General features: G+C 42.5%; 1 protein-coding gene across 1 annotated transcript; it reads right to left on the bottom strand.

Moving 5' to 3' along the window:
• Positions 1–16,769: 16,769 nt before the first annotated feature.
• On the bottom strand, positions 16,770–17,253 carry LOC121818183 (large ribosomal subunit protein uL23). Its single transcript, XM_042241690.2, has one exon. It carries the CDS (start codon positions 17,245–17,247, stop codon positions 16,771–16,773), a length of 477 nt encoding a protein of 158 aa, XP_042097624.1. The 5' UTR covers positions 17,248–17,253; the 3' UTR covers position 16,770.
• Positions 17,254–17,557: the final 304 nt, after the last annotated feature.

The following is a 17,557-nucleotide window of genomic DNA, read 5'->3' on the forward strand; positions in this document are numbered from 1 at the left end:
CCTTTGATGGCAATACAAATGAAGAGGGTTAAATTATCAGGCAATGTAAGTCGCCAAGTTTAATGGCAGGGGAATGTCAATAAGACTCTCATGATAATAACATTCTGAGTGGTCTTATTACTTTGATCTTGCCTGCAAACAACCCATTCTTGGCACAATGACCACAGTGATTCACTTAATGACTAAATGTAATTTTGCTTGTATCCTGATCATGTAATGATAAAAAAGCCAAAAGCCTCACTGAATAAAAGCCAAAGTTTTTTATCACAGCTGGCAAGGCTGTACATAACCTGACTCTCTCACACCAACTCTTTGCTATCATTCTCCCAACATTCGAACAACCTCATCCTCATTACAAGCACACCAGTCTTCTTGCTATTTTTCAAATATATCTCAGAGACTTATTATTCCTCCTACCTGAATATTTTCCCCTAGATAATCACACAGCATATTCCTGCACATGCTTTAAGTGATTTCTCAAAGATCATTTCTTCAAAGAGGCCTCTGTTAGGGCCTTAAAAAAAGATAAATGCATATATATATGTACATCTATATACGTATATAGATGGAAAATTGGCATTATGTTATCTTATTCAAAAACATCTAAGCTTATCATTAAATTCATTAGGAGCTACCTGTGTTCTCTGGATCTCAGATCTCATCCATACCATGCCAATTTTCATATGAAATTTTAATTTCAATAAGAAGAATGGGACAATATATATAAATTATGACATCCAGTTATTCTATTTACAAAGGTTAGGTATTACTAAGAAAAGAGTTTCATTGTGCAGATGATCACTGTGGGACACTGAGCAAATGACTCTAAAATTTGTCTATCTGTGAAATAGAATAAATAAAGTACAGGCTCAGAATTATATTGATGTTTTGATGTTTATATTGATATACTGATGTTTATAATTGTTCTTTTCAGAATCATCAGGATTGTGCATTTTACTTCAGAATATTTAAAATTTAAAGCACTGGTTTAAATTACTAATAACTAAGTAAAATAGAGACTTTCAGCTTTCTGATCACTATACAAACAGCAACTGCCACGTGTTCCCTGGGTCTCAGTTGCAGCTCTGAGAAATAAAGGGCTAGATGCCACCACACCTATGCTTCCTCTCTTATTCCAAAGTCTGACGGGTGGGGCACGGCATGGGGGCCAAAGGACTGAAGGCCCACAGGGATCATTGTTTTTCATGGACACAGGCCCCACACCAGGGTCAGTGGCAAAGACAGATCATACGGACAGAGTCTGTGGGACTCTGGGACTCACAGGCCCCAGGGACCAGAAGGCCCTTCCTCTTATTTCTAGAACACATACAGCTTCTCAATACCTCAGTGCTTATGAAACAGCCTGGAAACCAGAAGACTCGGAAGTCAAACAGCAGGGATGACTAGGCAGGTAAAATTAATTGTTTTCTTATTTTTTTTCCCTGAAAGTTACTCATCTCTGTGTGTCCCTGAGCTCAGTAAGTAAAGAATCCACAGGACATTTTCCCATACTTTCCCCCTCTTTCTTCCTGTGTCACTTCCCCCCCCCAACCCCCCCCCCCCCACACACACACACTCCCACATACATAGGAGAAATGCAGCAGGGATGGAGAAAAGGGGCAGCCTTGTTTCCTACTCATTATGTCAATTGTCAAGGTCAATGGAAGCTAAATCACAAACACAGGTTTGAAGAAGGAAATATCTCAGCCCTCTGAAAGGGGTAAGGGGTGGGGGAGTGGGAAGGAAACTTTTTTTCAGAACAGTTGAACTATTGCCATTTTTGGAGACCTTGCAACCCACACTTGGCATCACAAAAGCCAGCAAGGGGAAGGGCACCCCACTAATATGCAACTTCTGCTCAGAAGAGACACTGAAGACTCAACAGTGAGCTTGGGGGTCCCAGCCCACTACTTTGAGAACCCCTGGTCTGCTGAAGGGGAGCCTCGCGTCTCCCCCAAGCCCCAGAAGTTGCCCGGTTATCACTGACATGACAAAATGTTCCAGAGGGTCATCTGCAGCCTTGACCATGTCTGCCTGGCCTGAAGAGAGGCGACCAAGCCTCCCCAAGGCTACCTTCCCAATCAACCAGAATTGACTGTTCCAGAAATGGGCACAGACAGCCAGGAAAGGGCCTGCAGCACTGGATGGTCCCTGAACCCCTGAGGTGGGCTCTGCTGGATTCCCACTGGTTTCATAAACTGGTTTTAGTTCATGCCACAACTCTGCTCCTTAGGGGTCTGGCTCTCCACTTCACCATCAGCCACCCTGCCCGGGAAAAATCCCTCCTGAGGAGGTCCCCAGCTCCTTCTGACCCCAAGCTCCTCCCTGTCCCTGCTCTGTGTGGCCTTGGACAAGTCCCTGTTTCCTTATCTGGAAAGTGAGGATGTTGGGCTACATTAAGGGCAAGGAGCCACTTGGTGCCACAATTACTCATCTGCATGATGTCTGAACACTGCTGCTTCCTGAATACCTTGGGGATTGAAGCAGGGCCTTGAGGGTTCTAGAGCTCACTTTCCTACCATTGAGACTGAGTTGTGATGGAAATGGCTGTCACTGCCCAGGTACTTCTGGGTCAATTAAGAAGCTTAGCTCGATCCAGGCCTCAGACAGACAAATGAGGTTCAGAGACAGTAGGACACAGGCAGGAAGACCCTCTTGACTGTAAACATAATTAAAACCAGCAATCACTTACTGAGGAATGTTGTGGGTCTCCCTTTCCTGGAGATCACAGAAACACGGAAGCTAATGGGCCCCTGGAGATGGACGGGTGCAGCCCCCTCATTGTATAGATGAGGAAGCTGAGAGCCCCAGGGAGGAAGGAGCCCGCCCAGGGTCATGAAGCAGCGTAGCGACAGAGCAGAGACCCAGACCTGTGACCAGGGCTCTCTGGCAAGAGCCAATTTCTTGACTCCAGACTGAGAGGCTTCCTTCAACTGCAGGGCAGCCCAGGCGATTCTCTGGAGTGTATTCTCTGCACACATGAAGACTTCCTGAGGTCTCGAGGGTAAATGACCTATGAGAGGGAGGAGTGAGGCCAGAGGCTTCTGTCTTCATGATGCCCAAGTCCAGGCTGCTCCCTAGACAATCCCTTTCCTTCTCTGCAGGCAAGAGAGACCCCCTGTCACTGTGGAGTGTATCTGATGGCTGCTCCAGCCTGGGATCTGGGATCTCTCCTCAAAGCCTCGCCTGTACATCCAGCCCACTCACCTTCCAGAAGGCCCTTCACTCAGGCAGGCAGGCAGTCAGCTGCCCTTTGGGGAGCACCTTCCAAATGACTGTGGGTGAGGCTCAGCTGGGGCAGGTCACATATATCCAGAACCTACATCCATGTACTTGGCGTGCTTCTGGTTGAGGGAGAAACTGAGGCACATGCACCCAAGGGCAGATACCTGGGAACAGAGAGAAATGGGCCAGGGTGGTCAGAGGAGTTGGGAATGTGTCAGTCTTTGACACATTCTGGGTAGGACCTGGACTAGGAGGTGGGTGCAGTGTGGAGGCCTTCCCTACATCTGGAGGCAGGATGGGTGGAGTGGCAGGGCGTGGTTGTTAGGAGTTTAGGCTCCTGATGTGAGTTACCAGCCTGGCCTAGGGCCTCAGTAGCTGGGTGACCTTGAGCTCTTCATTTCATCACTTTGAATCTCAAGATTTGGGAATTAATAATGCCTCACATAACTCAAGGCAGAGCTCACAGGAGGCCTCCTGGGAAGAGCCTGGAGTTAGTGGTTTGCAGGGTAATTTCACTTCCTTGTGATTTCAGCATACTGTTCGGACACACTTGGGACCCAGAGTTGGTATAAAGATTATTTTAGCTGAATATATTTGTGATTCGATAAACAACAGGGTAAAAAGCCTTTTTGGAGCTTCTTTTATCTGACTAAAAGCAGCAATTTCTAGGAAATGAAGCTGCCAAAAATTTCTTCTCGTGATCCACTTCTGGAAGGTAGAATAAAGTCTACCCCAAATATTTTCTCTGAGTAACTTTGCGCCCTGAAAAAGAAAGATCACTCACACCTATATAAACAAACATTATAGCCTCTCCTATCAAGTGTTTGTTTTCCTGAATATCCATGTATGTTTCCAAAAATCCATTTATATTCCTGGCAAGGACCTTTCTCCCCCATTTCATCTAGTAAGTTGGCATGTAAACCCCAAATTCCGACCACACCTTTGAATTGTCATCACTGAGTTCTTCTGTGTATACGGAAGTTGCACATGTAAATAAACTCTGGGTTTCCTTTTCCTCCTGTCAGACTGTCTTTTACTAGTTTTCATTCACAGGGCCTAGGTGCTAAACCTAAGAGAGTAGAAGAAAAGGTTTTCCTCCCCCAAAATATTCACAAAGGGGCACCTCTAGATTTCTATGTGTCCTTTTTTAGACCTTGACTCAAGTAAGCTGTGAAAAACAACAACAGTCAACACCTCATGACATTGATGAGGTGTTTGAACTTTGAACACTGCCTGGATATTTGATGACATTATGGAATTATTAATTACTTTAGATGTTGTAATGACATTGTAGTTCTGTTAAAAGAGAGTTCTCATGTTTCAAAGCCACATACTGAAATGCAGATTCAATGATATGATATCTGGCCAGGGGTTGCTAATTGTTGATGCTGGGTGATGTCCACAGGAGGTTCATTATGCTATTCTACTTGCATATAGGCTTGAAATTTTCCACCACAAAAAGCTTTTAATATGAAATAGAAAAGGGTGGATCAAGGAGATGTTTACCCAAATGTGGCTTAGCTGCCTGCCATTGGAAGGGTTTTCATTATAGGGAACAACAATCACAAAGTTAAGAAAAGCCTGGTATCTGCTTTGTGAGCAACAGCGACATATGACTAGAGACTGATTTCACCCCCTCACTTCAGCCCCCTCATTAGGCAGCATCTGTGCTGCTCCTCTCAGCCTGTGGCAGCCCAGTTTGGTTGCCAGGCGATGGAAGCCAGGAACCCTTTTCTTGGGAGGGAGAAAAGGGAAAGGGAGGGAGAGAAGCAAGGAGTGGGGGAAGGTAGAAACAAGTTGCCCAGAGGAAAACTTGTCCCTGCCTAGCAGCCTGGCCCAGGGGGAGAGATGGGGGCAGGATCTCTTGTTGGATGCTGGTTTCCCACAGCTCCCACTTTCCATGGTGTATTCCTGGGGGCAGCCTTATCATCAGAGCTTGAGGCTCCACAGAAGCAGGATGGGGGTGGGGTGGGTGCACATGTGCACCTCCTGCAAAGATTAGGGAGGTCTGTGATTAAGTAAGATACCAGTTAGCACCCACTCAGAGTCAGAAATTTCAGACAGGCCTCCTCTGGGGATGTTCCTGAACTCTTATTGAGTTAAAAACAATCCTGGGAAAGCAGCTCGTCAAATGGAAATTCTGCACTGGTGAGCACCCTCTGTTGGGGCCATTCCAGAAGGCATGAGGGCAGGAGGCTTCCTCTTTGGGGTGGAGAAATCTGTCCGCTCTGTCCTTTGGGGAGAGAAGGCTTCAGAAGCCTCTGGTGCTGCACGGTGGCCTGGCAGTCTCATGGACGCTGACTGTGTTGGGGAGCCCTGTGTCCTGATGTTGATTCAGACCTACCTCTCACTGGAAGGCTGTGTGGGCCTGAGACCATCTCTGAGCCTCAATTTCCTGATCTTTAGAAGCCCTGAGTATGGAACCCTGCCTCTCTTCAGGCTCAGATAGGCTGGGATTACAACGCACTCCCCACCCCCAATTTCTGGGCAGGAATTGCTCTCACCTAGGGTGGGGCGAAAGGAGCCTGGCCCTCTTTACTTCCACCCACCAGGCCAGACTGGAAGAACCAACATAGCCAGCACCCTCTGAGAGACAGAAGGAGGGCCTTTCCTAGAGCCACCTTGCTGTGATCATGAGCTACTTCCTGCTGGCCTGGAAGGTGGGATTCAGAGAAGCTCTAGGCAGGTGGGATGGGGGGTGAGGTCAGGCAGCTGCCCGGGAGATCAGCCTTTCAAGACCCAGCATCTGAGAAAGCTGGCTATACTCATTGAGAAAGACATCAGGGAGGCAGCAGTCAGGAGCTGAGCAGGCGCAGGGCCCAGACAGCCCCTTTTCTCTGCAGCATCTTTGTGGCTCCTGGTTGCTAGGAGCAGGCTCTTCCGTTGCTAAGCAACTGAAGCCTGGTGGATTAAAACCAATTTTCTGAGCTCACTGGAAGGGGAGGGAGAGAAGGTGCAATGCAGATGCCCTGGGGAAGCTCATCCCTGCCTCCAACCTTTGTTGGTGGATGTGAGCGGAGGTGAAGGGACTGGTGAGGTGCAGCTGGGAGCTGATCTCTAGGGAGAAGGTCGAGGGTGGGGCAGCTGGGGGCAGGCTATGCATCAGGTATTCATTATAAAGACCAAAAAACCAGAGTGAAACTGGCAATTAAATGCCAATTAGAGCACTAATGAATGCTAATACTGTTCCTTTTTGAAACCCCAGAAAAGGCCTGCAGTCCTTGGGGTGTTTCTGAGCCACCTGACCAGGCCAGATGGGATTGGGCAAGGTTTGTCTTCCAAAGATGGGGTATTGGAGCATTTTAGGGTCCATGGGCCCCCAACAGTCCTGGGGTCCTACCTCCTGGTGAACGACAGAGGCCCCTCAACACACTGCCCTCTGCTTAGGTAATAACCCCCAAATGACAGGGAGCTACTTCTTCCTGCAACGTCCCTTTCTGTAGCTTACCCTTAGAAAGTGTTTTGCCTGATATGGCCCAAGTCTGTCTTCCTGTGGCTCTTTCCTGCAGGGGCCAAGGGTATTATCCCAATCTGCTTTGCTGCAGGGACCTGTAGCCTCTCTCTTCCATAAGGCCTACCTCTTACTCTTGCCACTACTCAAGGGACAGAATGGCTGGGGCCTCACCATGACTTGGTGCTTTCTGATTTCCCACCCTCAGCCTAGTCTTTAGCCTCCTTAAACAAGAAGCTACTAGGATAGACATATTTATAAGGAGGTCCTGGATCCAATTCCTGTCCCAGGGTCCAGGCTTCTCCCACTGTTATACTTACTGTAAAGGCCTCCTTTCCCAGGACTTCATCGGTCAGGATGCAGGCATTTCCTCCCTCTGGTAGGGTTTCTGTTTTGGGAAGAGCTGGCTCTGTTCAGAGGAAGAGAGCCCTGTGTTTTCTCCCTGCTCAGTATCTGTGCTCTGATCCAGAATGTCTTCTGGCCTCAGCTCCTGCTTCCTGAGCATGACTGCTCCCTAGGCTTGAGCCTGCCTGAGTTTTGCTAGTTCAGCCTGACTAGCAGACAACCTCCCCATGTAGGTGCCTCCCAGTGATCAAGGGCACATTCAGTTAGTGCTGAACAAACATTTTCTTTTTCTCTATAACACTTTGCATCACATAATATATGTTTTATTTATAATTTTTGTTTTTCTGTTTCTCCATATGATGACATAAGTTCCAGTAGGGTTGAGATTTCTCTGTGTTTCATTTATTGTCCTATCTCAGTGTATAGAATAGACCTCACATCTAGTAGGTATTCCACAGATGTATGCTAAATAATCAATATATGCTTTCACATATCAACAAGCTGTTTATGTATCCATAAGTCATGATATCCAAGCTAAATTGATGAATAAAAAGAAGCAAGGTACAGAACTGTATGTATCATCTGGTACTTTTTGTGTGGAAGGACAAAAGTATATAAAAAACAAATTTAGTTTTATAAATTCTCAGGATGTCATTGAGAAGATAAAGAAACTGGTAACCACGGAAGGAGAATTGGTTCACTGAAAGGAAAGGCATAGAATACTTATTTCTCATGAGGTACCTTTTTGTGCCTTTTGAATTTTATACCATTAACATGTATTACTTAAATGTTTTTACTAAAAATTTAAAATTTAACATGTATTACTTAAATGATTTTATTAAAAATTTAAAATTTAGAGACAATTTTTAAACCACAAAAATAAAAGCCAACTCACCAAATCACCTCTGGCAACCTCAGTTACTACCGGATATCTGTCAACTTGACTTAGTCATATGGGCCTATGTCATGTGATTGCCTAACTCTCTTTCTTTCAGGCATTCTATATTTAATTATTACTGATAAATTGCCCATGTCCAATTGTCATATTGAAAACAGATAATTTCATATTATATGACAAACATTTCCAGATGCATTAGCTTTAATCATCAGGATCTCATTCTTTCATTCTCTCCTATCAAGACTACCAGTATTTTCCTTTTCAGCAACACGAGGCTGTGTATACCTTTGACATGTTCTCTCATTCACTGCCCATGGGAGTATAAATTAGCATGGTTTTCCTCAAAGGTGCTGTATGAATATGTACTAAAGTTTAAAAGTATTCATCCTCGTGAGCATCCACTTCTGGGTAGCCTAAAGAAAATATTAGAAATGTGTATCATGTTTTATGCATAAGGGTATTTGTCATGACATTGTTTATAATGGAAAAATATTTGCAGTCATAAGAAGTTCCAACAAGAGGAAAATAGTGTTAAAATAAATTATGGCATAGCCCTGTGATAGAGTATCATGCAACCATTTTAAAAATCATGTGTTTTGGGGAGAGAAAAACCGAATTTAACCTTATGGAAGAATATTGATGGATGTGATGAATTATATGTATAAGATACACTGTCAGGGACAACCATGGGAACTAGTCATCCCCTTCTCCCGCCTTCAATCTTTCCCAGCATTAGGGTCTTTTCAAATGAGTCAGCTCTTTGCATCAGGTGGCCAAAGTATTGGAGTTTCATCTTCAACATCAGGCCTTCCAATGAACATTCAAGACTGATTTCCTTTAGGATGGACTGGTTGGATCTCCTTGCAGTTCAAGGGACTCTCAAGAGTCTTCTCCAACACCACAGTTCAAAAGCATCAATTCTTCGGTGCTCAGCTTTCTTCACAGTCCAACTCTCACATCCATACATGACCACTGGAAAAATCATAGCCTTGACTAGATGGACTTTTGTTGGCAAAGTAATGTCTCTGCTTTTCAATATGCTATCTAGGTTGGTCATAACTTTTCTTCCAAGGAGTAAGCATCTTTTAATTTCATAGCTGCAGTCACCATCTACAGTGATTTTGGAGCCCCCCAAAAATAAAGTCTGCCACTGTTTCCACTGTTTCTCCATCTATTTGCCATGAAGTGATGGGACCAGATGCCATGATCTTAGTTTTCTGAATGTTGAGCTTTAAGCTAATATTTTCACTCTTCTCTTTCACTTTTATCAAGAGGCTCTTTTGTTGTTCTTCACTTTCTGCCATTAGGATGGTGTCATCTGCATATCTGAGGTTATTGCTTTCTTTATTTATATTTATATAAGATATATATTTATATTTATGCAAGATACATTTATATCTTGCTTTCTTTATTCTCCTGCTAATAATTTAGCAATAAGGCTAAGATGCCTTGAGTGAGACATTCTTCTGGATGAATTTGTCAGAGGATTTGTGGCCATTTTTGATCACATAAGACTCTGCTAATTCTCCCTTTAATTATTTTGGTTCTATGGGTTTGGGTTCCTGGGGGAAATGCCAAACCCGTCAGTAAAATTTGAGTTACTGCTGAGCAAACTAGAAAATACAGGTTCTAAGAATCTATTTGCTTCAAAGGTAGAAAAATATGGGAAGCCCAAAATGTTGCTGGCAAGTCTTTCTCTTAAAAGATTGATTTCACTCTGTCATGTCTGGGATGGGGATACTTATTGAAACTCTATATTTCAATGGCCAGAGGAAGACTCTTTTGATGTAGACAAATTGGTGTACTTAAAGGGAATTTTGGGCTTCCCTGGTGGCTCAGATGATAAAGAATTATCCTGCAATGCAGGAGACCTGGGTTTGATCCCTGGATTGAGAAGATCCCCTGAAGAAGGGAATGGCAACCCACCCCAGTATTCTTACCTGGAGAATCCCATGGAAAGTGAAGCCTAGTGGGTTACAGTCCATGGGGTCACAAAGAGTCGGGCATGTCTGAGCGACTAATGCTTTCACTTTCATAGGAATTTTTAGAAAAACCTGACCCAACCAAATGGATTATTGATATCTCTGATATGAATATTTCTCAAGAAGTAAAGACAAGAATGAGTTAGGTAGCCATAAACAGTTAATTAATATATTGGAGGAAGAGATTAATAAATGGAAAATTCTTTCTCCAAGTTCACAGTTCTTCCCTACTTGTGCCCTTTCTGCTCCTTCTGTTTCCTTTTCCTTTTCCTTACTTCAGTCCAAGACTTGAGAGAAGGTAGGTAATTGGCCTTTTGGATGGATGGTTTCTAGCGGCTCTGAGATCCTGAGATGACTTCTTTTTGGAAGGGGAAGAATTGCCAACTCTATTCAATATCCTGATATGGGCTGCCTAAGTCTCAATTTCACCTCTGAGATTCTCAGAAAACCAAACATATAAAACATAGTTAGGGAAGCAAAAATGATTAAAGAAAAAAACAAGGAGTCATTAAGAATTTGAATAAGAGACTGTGCTTTAGAATGAAGATGTTGAATTGGTAAATGGTTGCCCTGGTAACTTGCAAGAAAAAAATTTAAAAAGCAGTTAGGCTGACTCAGGTGGCCTTGGCCTTAAGTTGCTTGAAGCAAGATTTTGGTTCCTGGCCAGAGATTGAAGTTAGGTCCCAGCAGTGAGAATGCTGAACTAACCACTAGACCACCATGGACCAGTAGCCAGTGACAAGGCCCTGGCCTATCAGCTGTATAGAAATGAATTTCCATATGGAGATGAAAAGTAGTGAAACAAACAAAGTGTTTGTTAGGAGGGAAAGGATATGTGTGGATAGACACACAGGTGGGTTCAGAGAGGCAGTCATGCCCCTATAGTAGTTTGAATAACTTATATGGGGCATTTCTTCTAGGTTTCCTTTGGTCAATCATCTTGCTTTGCCTGGTTCTGAGTCAATATTTGGTTTATCTCAGGGTCCTCCCACATGTGCATGCACATCTCTTAGCCAAGATGGATTCTAGTAAAGAGGCCTATGTGTAGATTGACATCATTCCCTTTATGACCTTCAAGGAGCCATTCTGCAAATGTGTAGTCAGGGAGGTCTCCTTGACCTGGACAATGAGAAATATGTGATCTGTTATCTGGGCAGGGCTTAGCTTCTCCTCCTCTTCATCTTGGAGTATCTGTCCACAGGAACAAATTTTAACTGTTCAGCTTGGGGCCCATCTACCTCCTGCCTCAAGGCTACTGAAGTGACAAAATGAGAATGGACTCTAGAATGCCTTCCAAAGCTCTCTATTTCTTAAAATAAATTTAAAAAATTAATTAATTTTAATTGAATGCTGCTGCTGCTGCTGCTAAGTTGCTTCAGTCGTGTCCGACTCTGTGCGACCCCATAGATGGCAGCCCACCAGGCTCCCCCGTCCCTGGGATTCTTCAGGCAAGAACACTGGAGTGGGTTGCCATTTCCTTCTCTAATGCATGAAAGTGAAAACTCAAAGTGAAGTCACTCAGTCGTGTCCGACTCTTAGTGACCCCATGGACTGCAGCCCACCAGGCTCCTCCATCCATGGGATTTTCCAGGCGAGAGTACTGGAGTGGGGTGCCATTGCCTTCTCCAATTGAATGCTAATTACTCTCAATTTTTTAACCTCAACATGAAGAAAATAAATCCTACTCTTTTGGAGCTCCAGAGACTCAAATGCTTCTTATAAGTTATCCAGGACTACTAGGAAAACTAGAAATGATGAGTCCATATATCCTTTTACCAGATGATATTACTATTTTAAGAGCTCTTTTCCAGTGGCCTAGGAAGATCTGTGATTTCTTTCTGAGGTGCTCCATGGAGTGTTTGCAATCCACAGCACTATGCATGGGGTGTACACAGGCTGCTGCATAAACTATTGATATTGACTGACTTGCTCAACTAAAGTAATGAGCATAATGGGCCTGTTAAGTTTCCTAGGAATACCATAACAAAGTACCACAAATTGGGTGGCCTAAAGCAATAGAAATGTATTCTTTCACAGTTCTGGAGGCTAGAAATCTGAAATAAAGGTGTTGGCAGGGTCATACTCTCTCTGAGACTGAAGAGAACCCTTCGTTGTCTCTTCCTAGCTTCTGCTGGTGACTGTCAATCCTTGGTACTCTTGGATTGCAGCCACATCATTTTAATTTCTGCTCCTGTCCTCACATGGCATTCTCCCTGTGTGTCTCTGTCATCACACACTGTTTTCATCTTCTTAAAAGGACACCAGTTGCATTGCATTAGATCTTGCCTTTTGCTTGTTGACATTTGCAAAGATCCCAATTCCAAATAAGGTCACATTCACAGGTTACTTGGGGTTAGGATTTCAACATATCTTTTTGGAGGGCATAATATAACTCATAACAGGGACCAAATAATAACTCCTGTTATCAAGGACTACCATGCCTCAGGAAATCTTGTTTGCTTCCTCCAGCAACTTGGGCTACTCTTCATACCTTCGAAACTTAATATAAGGGATTAATGTTGGCAATCCTTGAAGCTTTTCTGCAGAAGGTGAACTGGAAGGAACTATAGTGCTGCACTCAAGAAACTGGATAAATCTTCACTGATTTTCACCAGTAATTTATTGGGCATTATCTAAATTTACAAGGATGGATCCAGGGGAAGGTTAAAAAAAGCCCTTGGTCCTCTTTACTTTTGTGGCAGCCTTTTTGCCTAGCAATCAAGCACAAGTCAGAGAAAAAGTAGATGGATGGCAAGGACAGTTTCTAAGATATTGGCAGCATTCAGTTTTGGGAAAATATGGAGAAAGATAAAGAGGACAAAGAAAAAAATTAAGACCTCAGTGTTAGCTTTTCAGTTTTAATTATTCATAAAGGGAAGAGACTCTTATCTGAAGTCGCTCGTTCATGAGAGGGAGTCCCCTAATGTAAAGTCAATAAGGTTATAAGGTCAATAAAGTTATAAGAAGACAGGACATCAGAAAAATGAATGCCTGAAGAGATTGAAGAATATGTAAGGAGTAGAAACCAGCTCTGAAGCTTTACAATTGCCTCAAAGATATTACCCCCAACAAATCACACAGGAAATAACTGGCAAGTAGTGCAAACTAATGAGCAAGATTGGCATACTGGGGGAAACTTTGGAGCTGAGAATGGCAGAAACTTATGTATATTTCTTTTCCCTACTTTAATCTTTCCCTAACTGTTCTTATGGATACTGGAGGCACATATTCTGTATTTTCTAATGATCTTTTTAATTTTTCCTTTACCCATACAAATATGCAAGTTGTGAGTGTCTCCACACAAACTTTTTCCTCTTTTTCTCCTCTGTTTCCTATGCAAATAAGTCATCTGTTAGAGGAACAGACCTTTCTCTTGTCTCCTGTTGTGCCTGTTAGTCTGATGGGAGGGGACATGGTCTGTAAACTAAGGGCTACCATATTCTTTACTCTGGATGGAGACTTTGGTAAATATGTCCTTCTGAAACAAAGGATAGGAGAGAGAGAGACAGGTTCGCCTAATGCTGGAAAAGCACTCAGAATTATAGGAAACAGATTCATCTTTAGGAATTAGGATTTTAAAATCTTAGGAACAAATGATACAATAATAATAAAAGGGATCAATATTAATGTTAAAGCTTACAACAAATGAAAACCATGGCATGGTCACAACAGCCTTTCTCTCTAGCTCAAATACAAGAAATAGAAACTGCAATTAGATAACTAGAAAGATAGGACATAATTTTAAAATGGGGACATTTGCTATGTACCTTAAAGAAGAAGGAAAATTTGACATGAAAATTTCAATTTATAGATTTGTACAAGAAGTTAGTCATTTCTTTGTTATCTCTTGTATACATCCATGCTACTATCTTAACGTTTGTACTGCACCAGCTAAATATTTTTCTGTAATAGACTTATATTCAGCTTTCTCTTCTCATCTTTAGTTGAGGAATCATGGTTCTTTGTGTTTACCTATTGAGGCTTATAATATTTGTGGCAATGAATGTCTCAGATTTGCTTATTATATTCTCTAGACATTTATAAATGAACTTGAATATTCATTGCGGTGGCCCATGCTAGTTTAATATGAGAATGATTTATTGATAATTGTTAAGACTTTCTGGAGAAGGAAATGGCAACCCATTCCAGTATTCTTGTCTGAAGAATTCCATGGACAGAGGAGACTAGTGGGCCCTCGTCCATGGGATAGGAAAAATTTGGACATGACTGAGAGACTAACACACACACACACACACACACACACACACACACACACACACAAGACTTCACATATGTATAAAGAATATAGGTTGGCTTTCTTAATATTTTTAGCTGCTGAAGAACATAAAACCTTCCTAGCTAAATTGTAGTACTGAAAGAGTCAATTCCTAGGCAGATTGATAGGAAGTCCAGGGGTCCTCAAGGAGAAGAGGGATCTGGAATTCTCAAGGAGGAAGAAAATGACAAACTTTTTTGTCCCTTTACATTCCTTAGGATTATATAACAGTAATGTATCCTGCTTGAGGACAGTCTCTGGAAAAAATCTTCTGGCTAATCCTGTTATCTTAAGGTATAAATTATGGGAGTAGGTCTAGTGAGGTCTTTACAAACTCCAGACATTCTTTTGATTCTCTGTCACCCTGCTCATTTAACTTCTATGCAGACTACATCATGAGAAACGCTGGGCTGGAAGAAGCACAAGCTGGAATCAAGATTGCTGGGAGAAATATCAATAACCTCAGACATGCAGATGACACCACCCTTATGGCAGAAAGTGAAGAGGAATTAAAAAGCCTCTTGATGAAAGTGAAAGAGGAGAGTGAAAAAGTTGGCTTAAAGCTCAACATTCTGAATACTAAGATCATGGCATCTGGCCCCCCACTTCATGGGAAATAGATGGGAAATGGTGGAAACAGTGTCAGACTTTATTTTGGGGGGCTCCAAAATCACTGCAGCTGGTGATTGCAGCTATGAAATTAAAAGACGCTTACTCCTTGGAAGGAAAGTTATGACCACCCTAGATAGCATATTGAAAAGCAGAGACATTACTTTGCCAACAAAGGTCCATCTAGTCAAGGCTATGTTTTTTCCTGTGGTCATGTATGGATGTGAGAGTTGGACTGTGAAGAAAGCTGAGCACCGAAGAATTGATGCTTTTGAACTGTGGTGCTGGAGAAGACCCTTGGACTGCAAGGAGATCCAACCAGTGCATCCTAAATGAGACCAGTCCTCGGTGTTCATTGGAAGGACTGATACTGAGGCTGAAACTCCAATACTTTGGCCACCTCATGCGAAGAGTTGACTTATTGGAAAAGACCCTGATTTTGGGAGGAATTGGGGGCAGGAGGAGAAAGGGACGACAGAGGATGAGATGGCTGGATGGCATCACTGACTCTATGCACATGAGTTTGGATGAACTCCGGGAGTTGGTGATGGACAGGGAGTCCTGGCGTGCTGCAGTCCTTGGGGTCACAAAGAGTCAGACAGGACTGAGCGACTGAACTGAATAAATAATTAGAGAGTATATAACTGCATGGCTAACACTAGCAAGAGGGTACTCTTTCTGCCCGCTTCTGATGCCTATGTCAGAAGCTTTCTCTATCTCCTCGATACTTTAATAAAACTTTGTTACACAAAGCTCTGAGCAATTAAGTCTCATCTCTGGCCCTGGATTGAATTCTTCTCCTCCAGAGGTCAAGAATCCTGGCATCTTTTTGTGGTTCAGCAACAACCTTTCAGTACCGTCAAATTGAAGTCAGATATTTGGGACATTTGATATTAGTCAACAGACAAAAGATAGTTCCAGCCCAAAGTCAGCCTATTTATAAATGAAATAACCTACCATTAAAAAAAAAAAAAAACCACCAGTGTTGGGAGTTGGTTGGGTATTACAGACAATGTATCTCTACCTTTTCTGAAAATATTAACCAGATATTGAGATATCACATGATGCATCACCAGAATCTTTACTGTAGTCCAAACAAGCTAGAGAAGGCTTTTAAACCCTTAGAGTAACCCAGTGGTATTTAGAATTTCTAACTTTGACAAAATATTCCACCTTTTCTACAATGATAACAAGGGAGCTACTAGTAGTGCACTTTCTTAAACGTTAAGCTCCATCATAGGCTAATTGCTTACTTTTATATGTTGTTGGATTCTTTTGTTCTGGAAATGCCAGGATGTTTATAAACCTTAGCAGCCATTGGTATTCTAATTGAAAAGGCTCAGGCTTTGACTCTGGAATATTTAATTTACTTATATGCACCTCATGCTGTTACTGCCATTTTATAAATTCATAAGATATAACATTGTCTGGAAGGATGTGGGAGGGGGGTTCAGGATGGGGGGATACATGTATACCAGTGGCTAATTTATGTTGATGGATGGCTTCCAATTAAAATAAATAATTTAAAAAAAACTAAAAAAGAGATACAACATTGTTACTGTGCCACTGGACTAGGTATGAGCAAGTCTTATTGTCTAATCCTAATGTTATTCTAGGAAGGTGTAACCTTTTGAAACCAGCTACTCTATTGCAAAATCCTGACCAAATAGGTGAACATGATTCCTTCACAGTTAGAAAAGATATTCAAACTACTTGATTTATCTAATATTTCTCTTCCTAATCTTGATTGAATATTGTTCACTGATGAAGTTTGAGTGAGAGACTCACAGAGAAATAGAAAAGCATCATACACAGTAATCAATCCTCAAGAGGTTTTAGAGGCTTATCCTCTAAAATCAGCACAAGAAGTAGAACTCTTAGCTGTTATACAAACTTGTAAAGTAGCCATCAATCTTTTTTTTTTTTTTTTTTTTTTTTTTATAGTGAAAACTTTTATATTTGAAATTAGCCAGCTGGACTCAGTTTAGATGATCCCAATTTTGTTGGCAACATCCAAAGCATCGTAGTCAGGAGCCAGTCGAACATATGCCTTCTTCTCTCCATCAGGCCTGATCAGAGTATTGACCTTGGCCACGTCAATGTCATAGAGCTTCTTCACAGCCTGTTTGATTTGGTGTTTGTTGGCCTTGACATCCACAATGAACACCAGTGTGTTGTTGTCTTCTATTTTCTTCATGGCTGACTCGGTGGTGAGGGGGAATTTGATGATAGCATAGTGGTCAAGTTTGTTTCTCCTAGGGGCGCTCTTCCGAGGATATTTGGGCTGCCTCCTGAGCCGCAGCGTTTTGGGCCGCCGGAAGGTGGGTGACGTCCGGATCTTCTTTTTCTTGTGGCTGTGGACACCTTTCAACACTGCTTTCTTGGCCTTCAAAGCTTTTGCTTTGGCTTCAGCTTTAGGAGGGGCAGGGGCTTCCTTCTTTGCCTTCGGCGCCATCTTCATGAAAAGGGCCATCAATCTTAAAGTGAATATCTATACTGAAAGTAAATATGCATTTGGTGTCTGTCATGCTATGGAACAAATGTGAAGGAATAGAGGGAAATTTCTCACAGCTGTGGTGACTGAAGTATCACACTAGAAACATAATTGCTGATTTATTAGGGTTACCCCAGCTTCTCCAGCAGATTTCTGAAATTCATTGTAGAACTCATATCAGACAACAAGATGACATATCTAAAGGAAATTAATTTACACACCAAGACTCAGAAAGTGTTAGTTAGGTTTTAACTGGGCAGATTGAAGCCTCATTACT

This window comes from Ovis aries, chromosome X (assembly GCF_016772045.2).
Source record: "Ovis aries strain OAR_USU_Benz2616 breed Rambouillet chromosome X, ARS-UI_Ramb_v3.0, whole genome shotgun sequence".
Classification (NCBI taxonomy): Eukaryota; Metazoa; Chordata; class Mammalia; order Artiodactyla; family Bovidae; genus Ovis; species Ovis aries.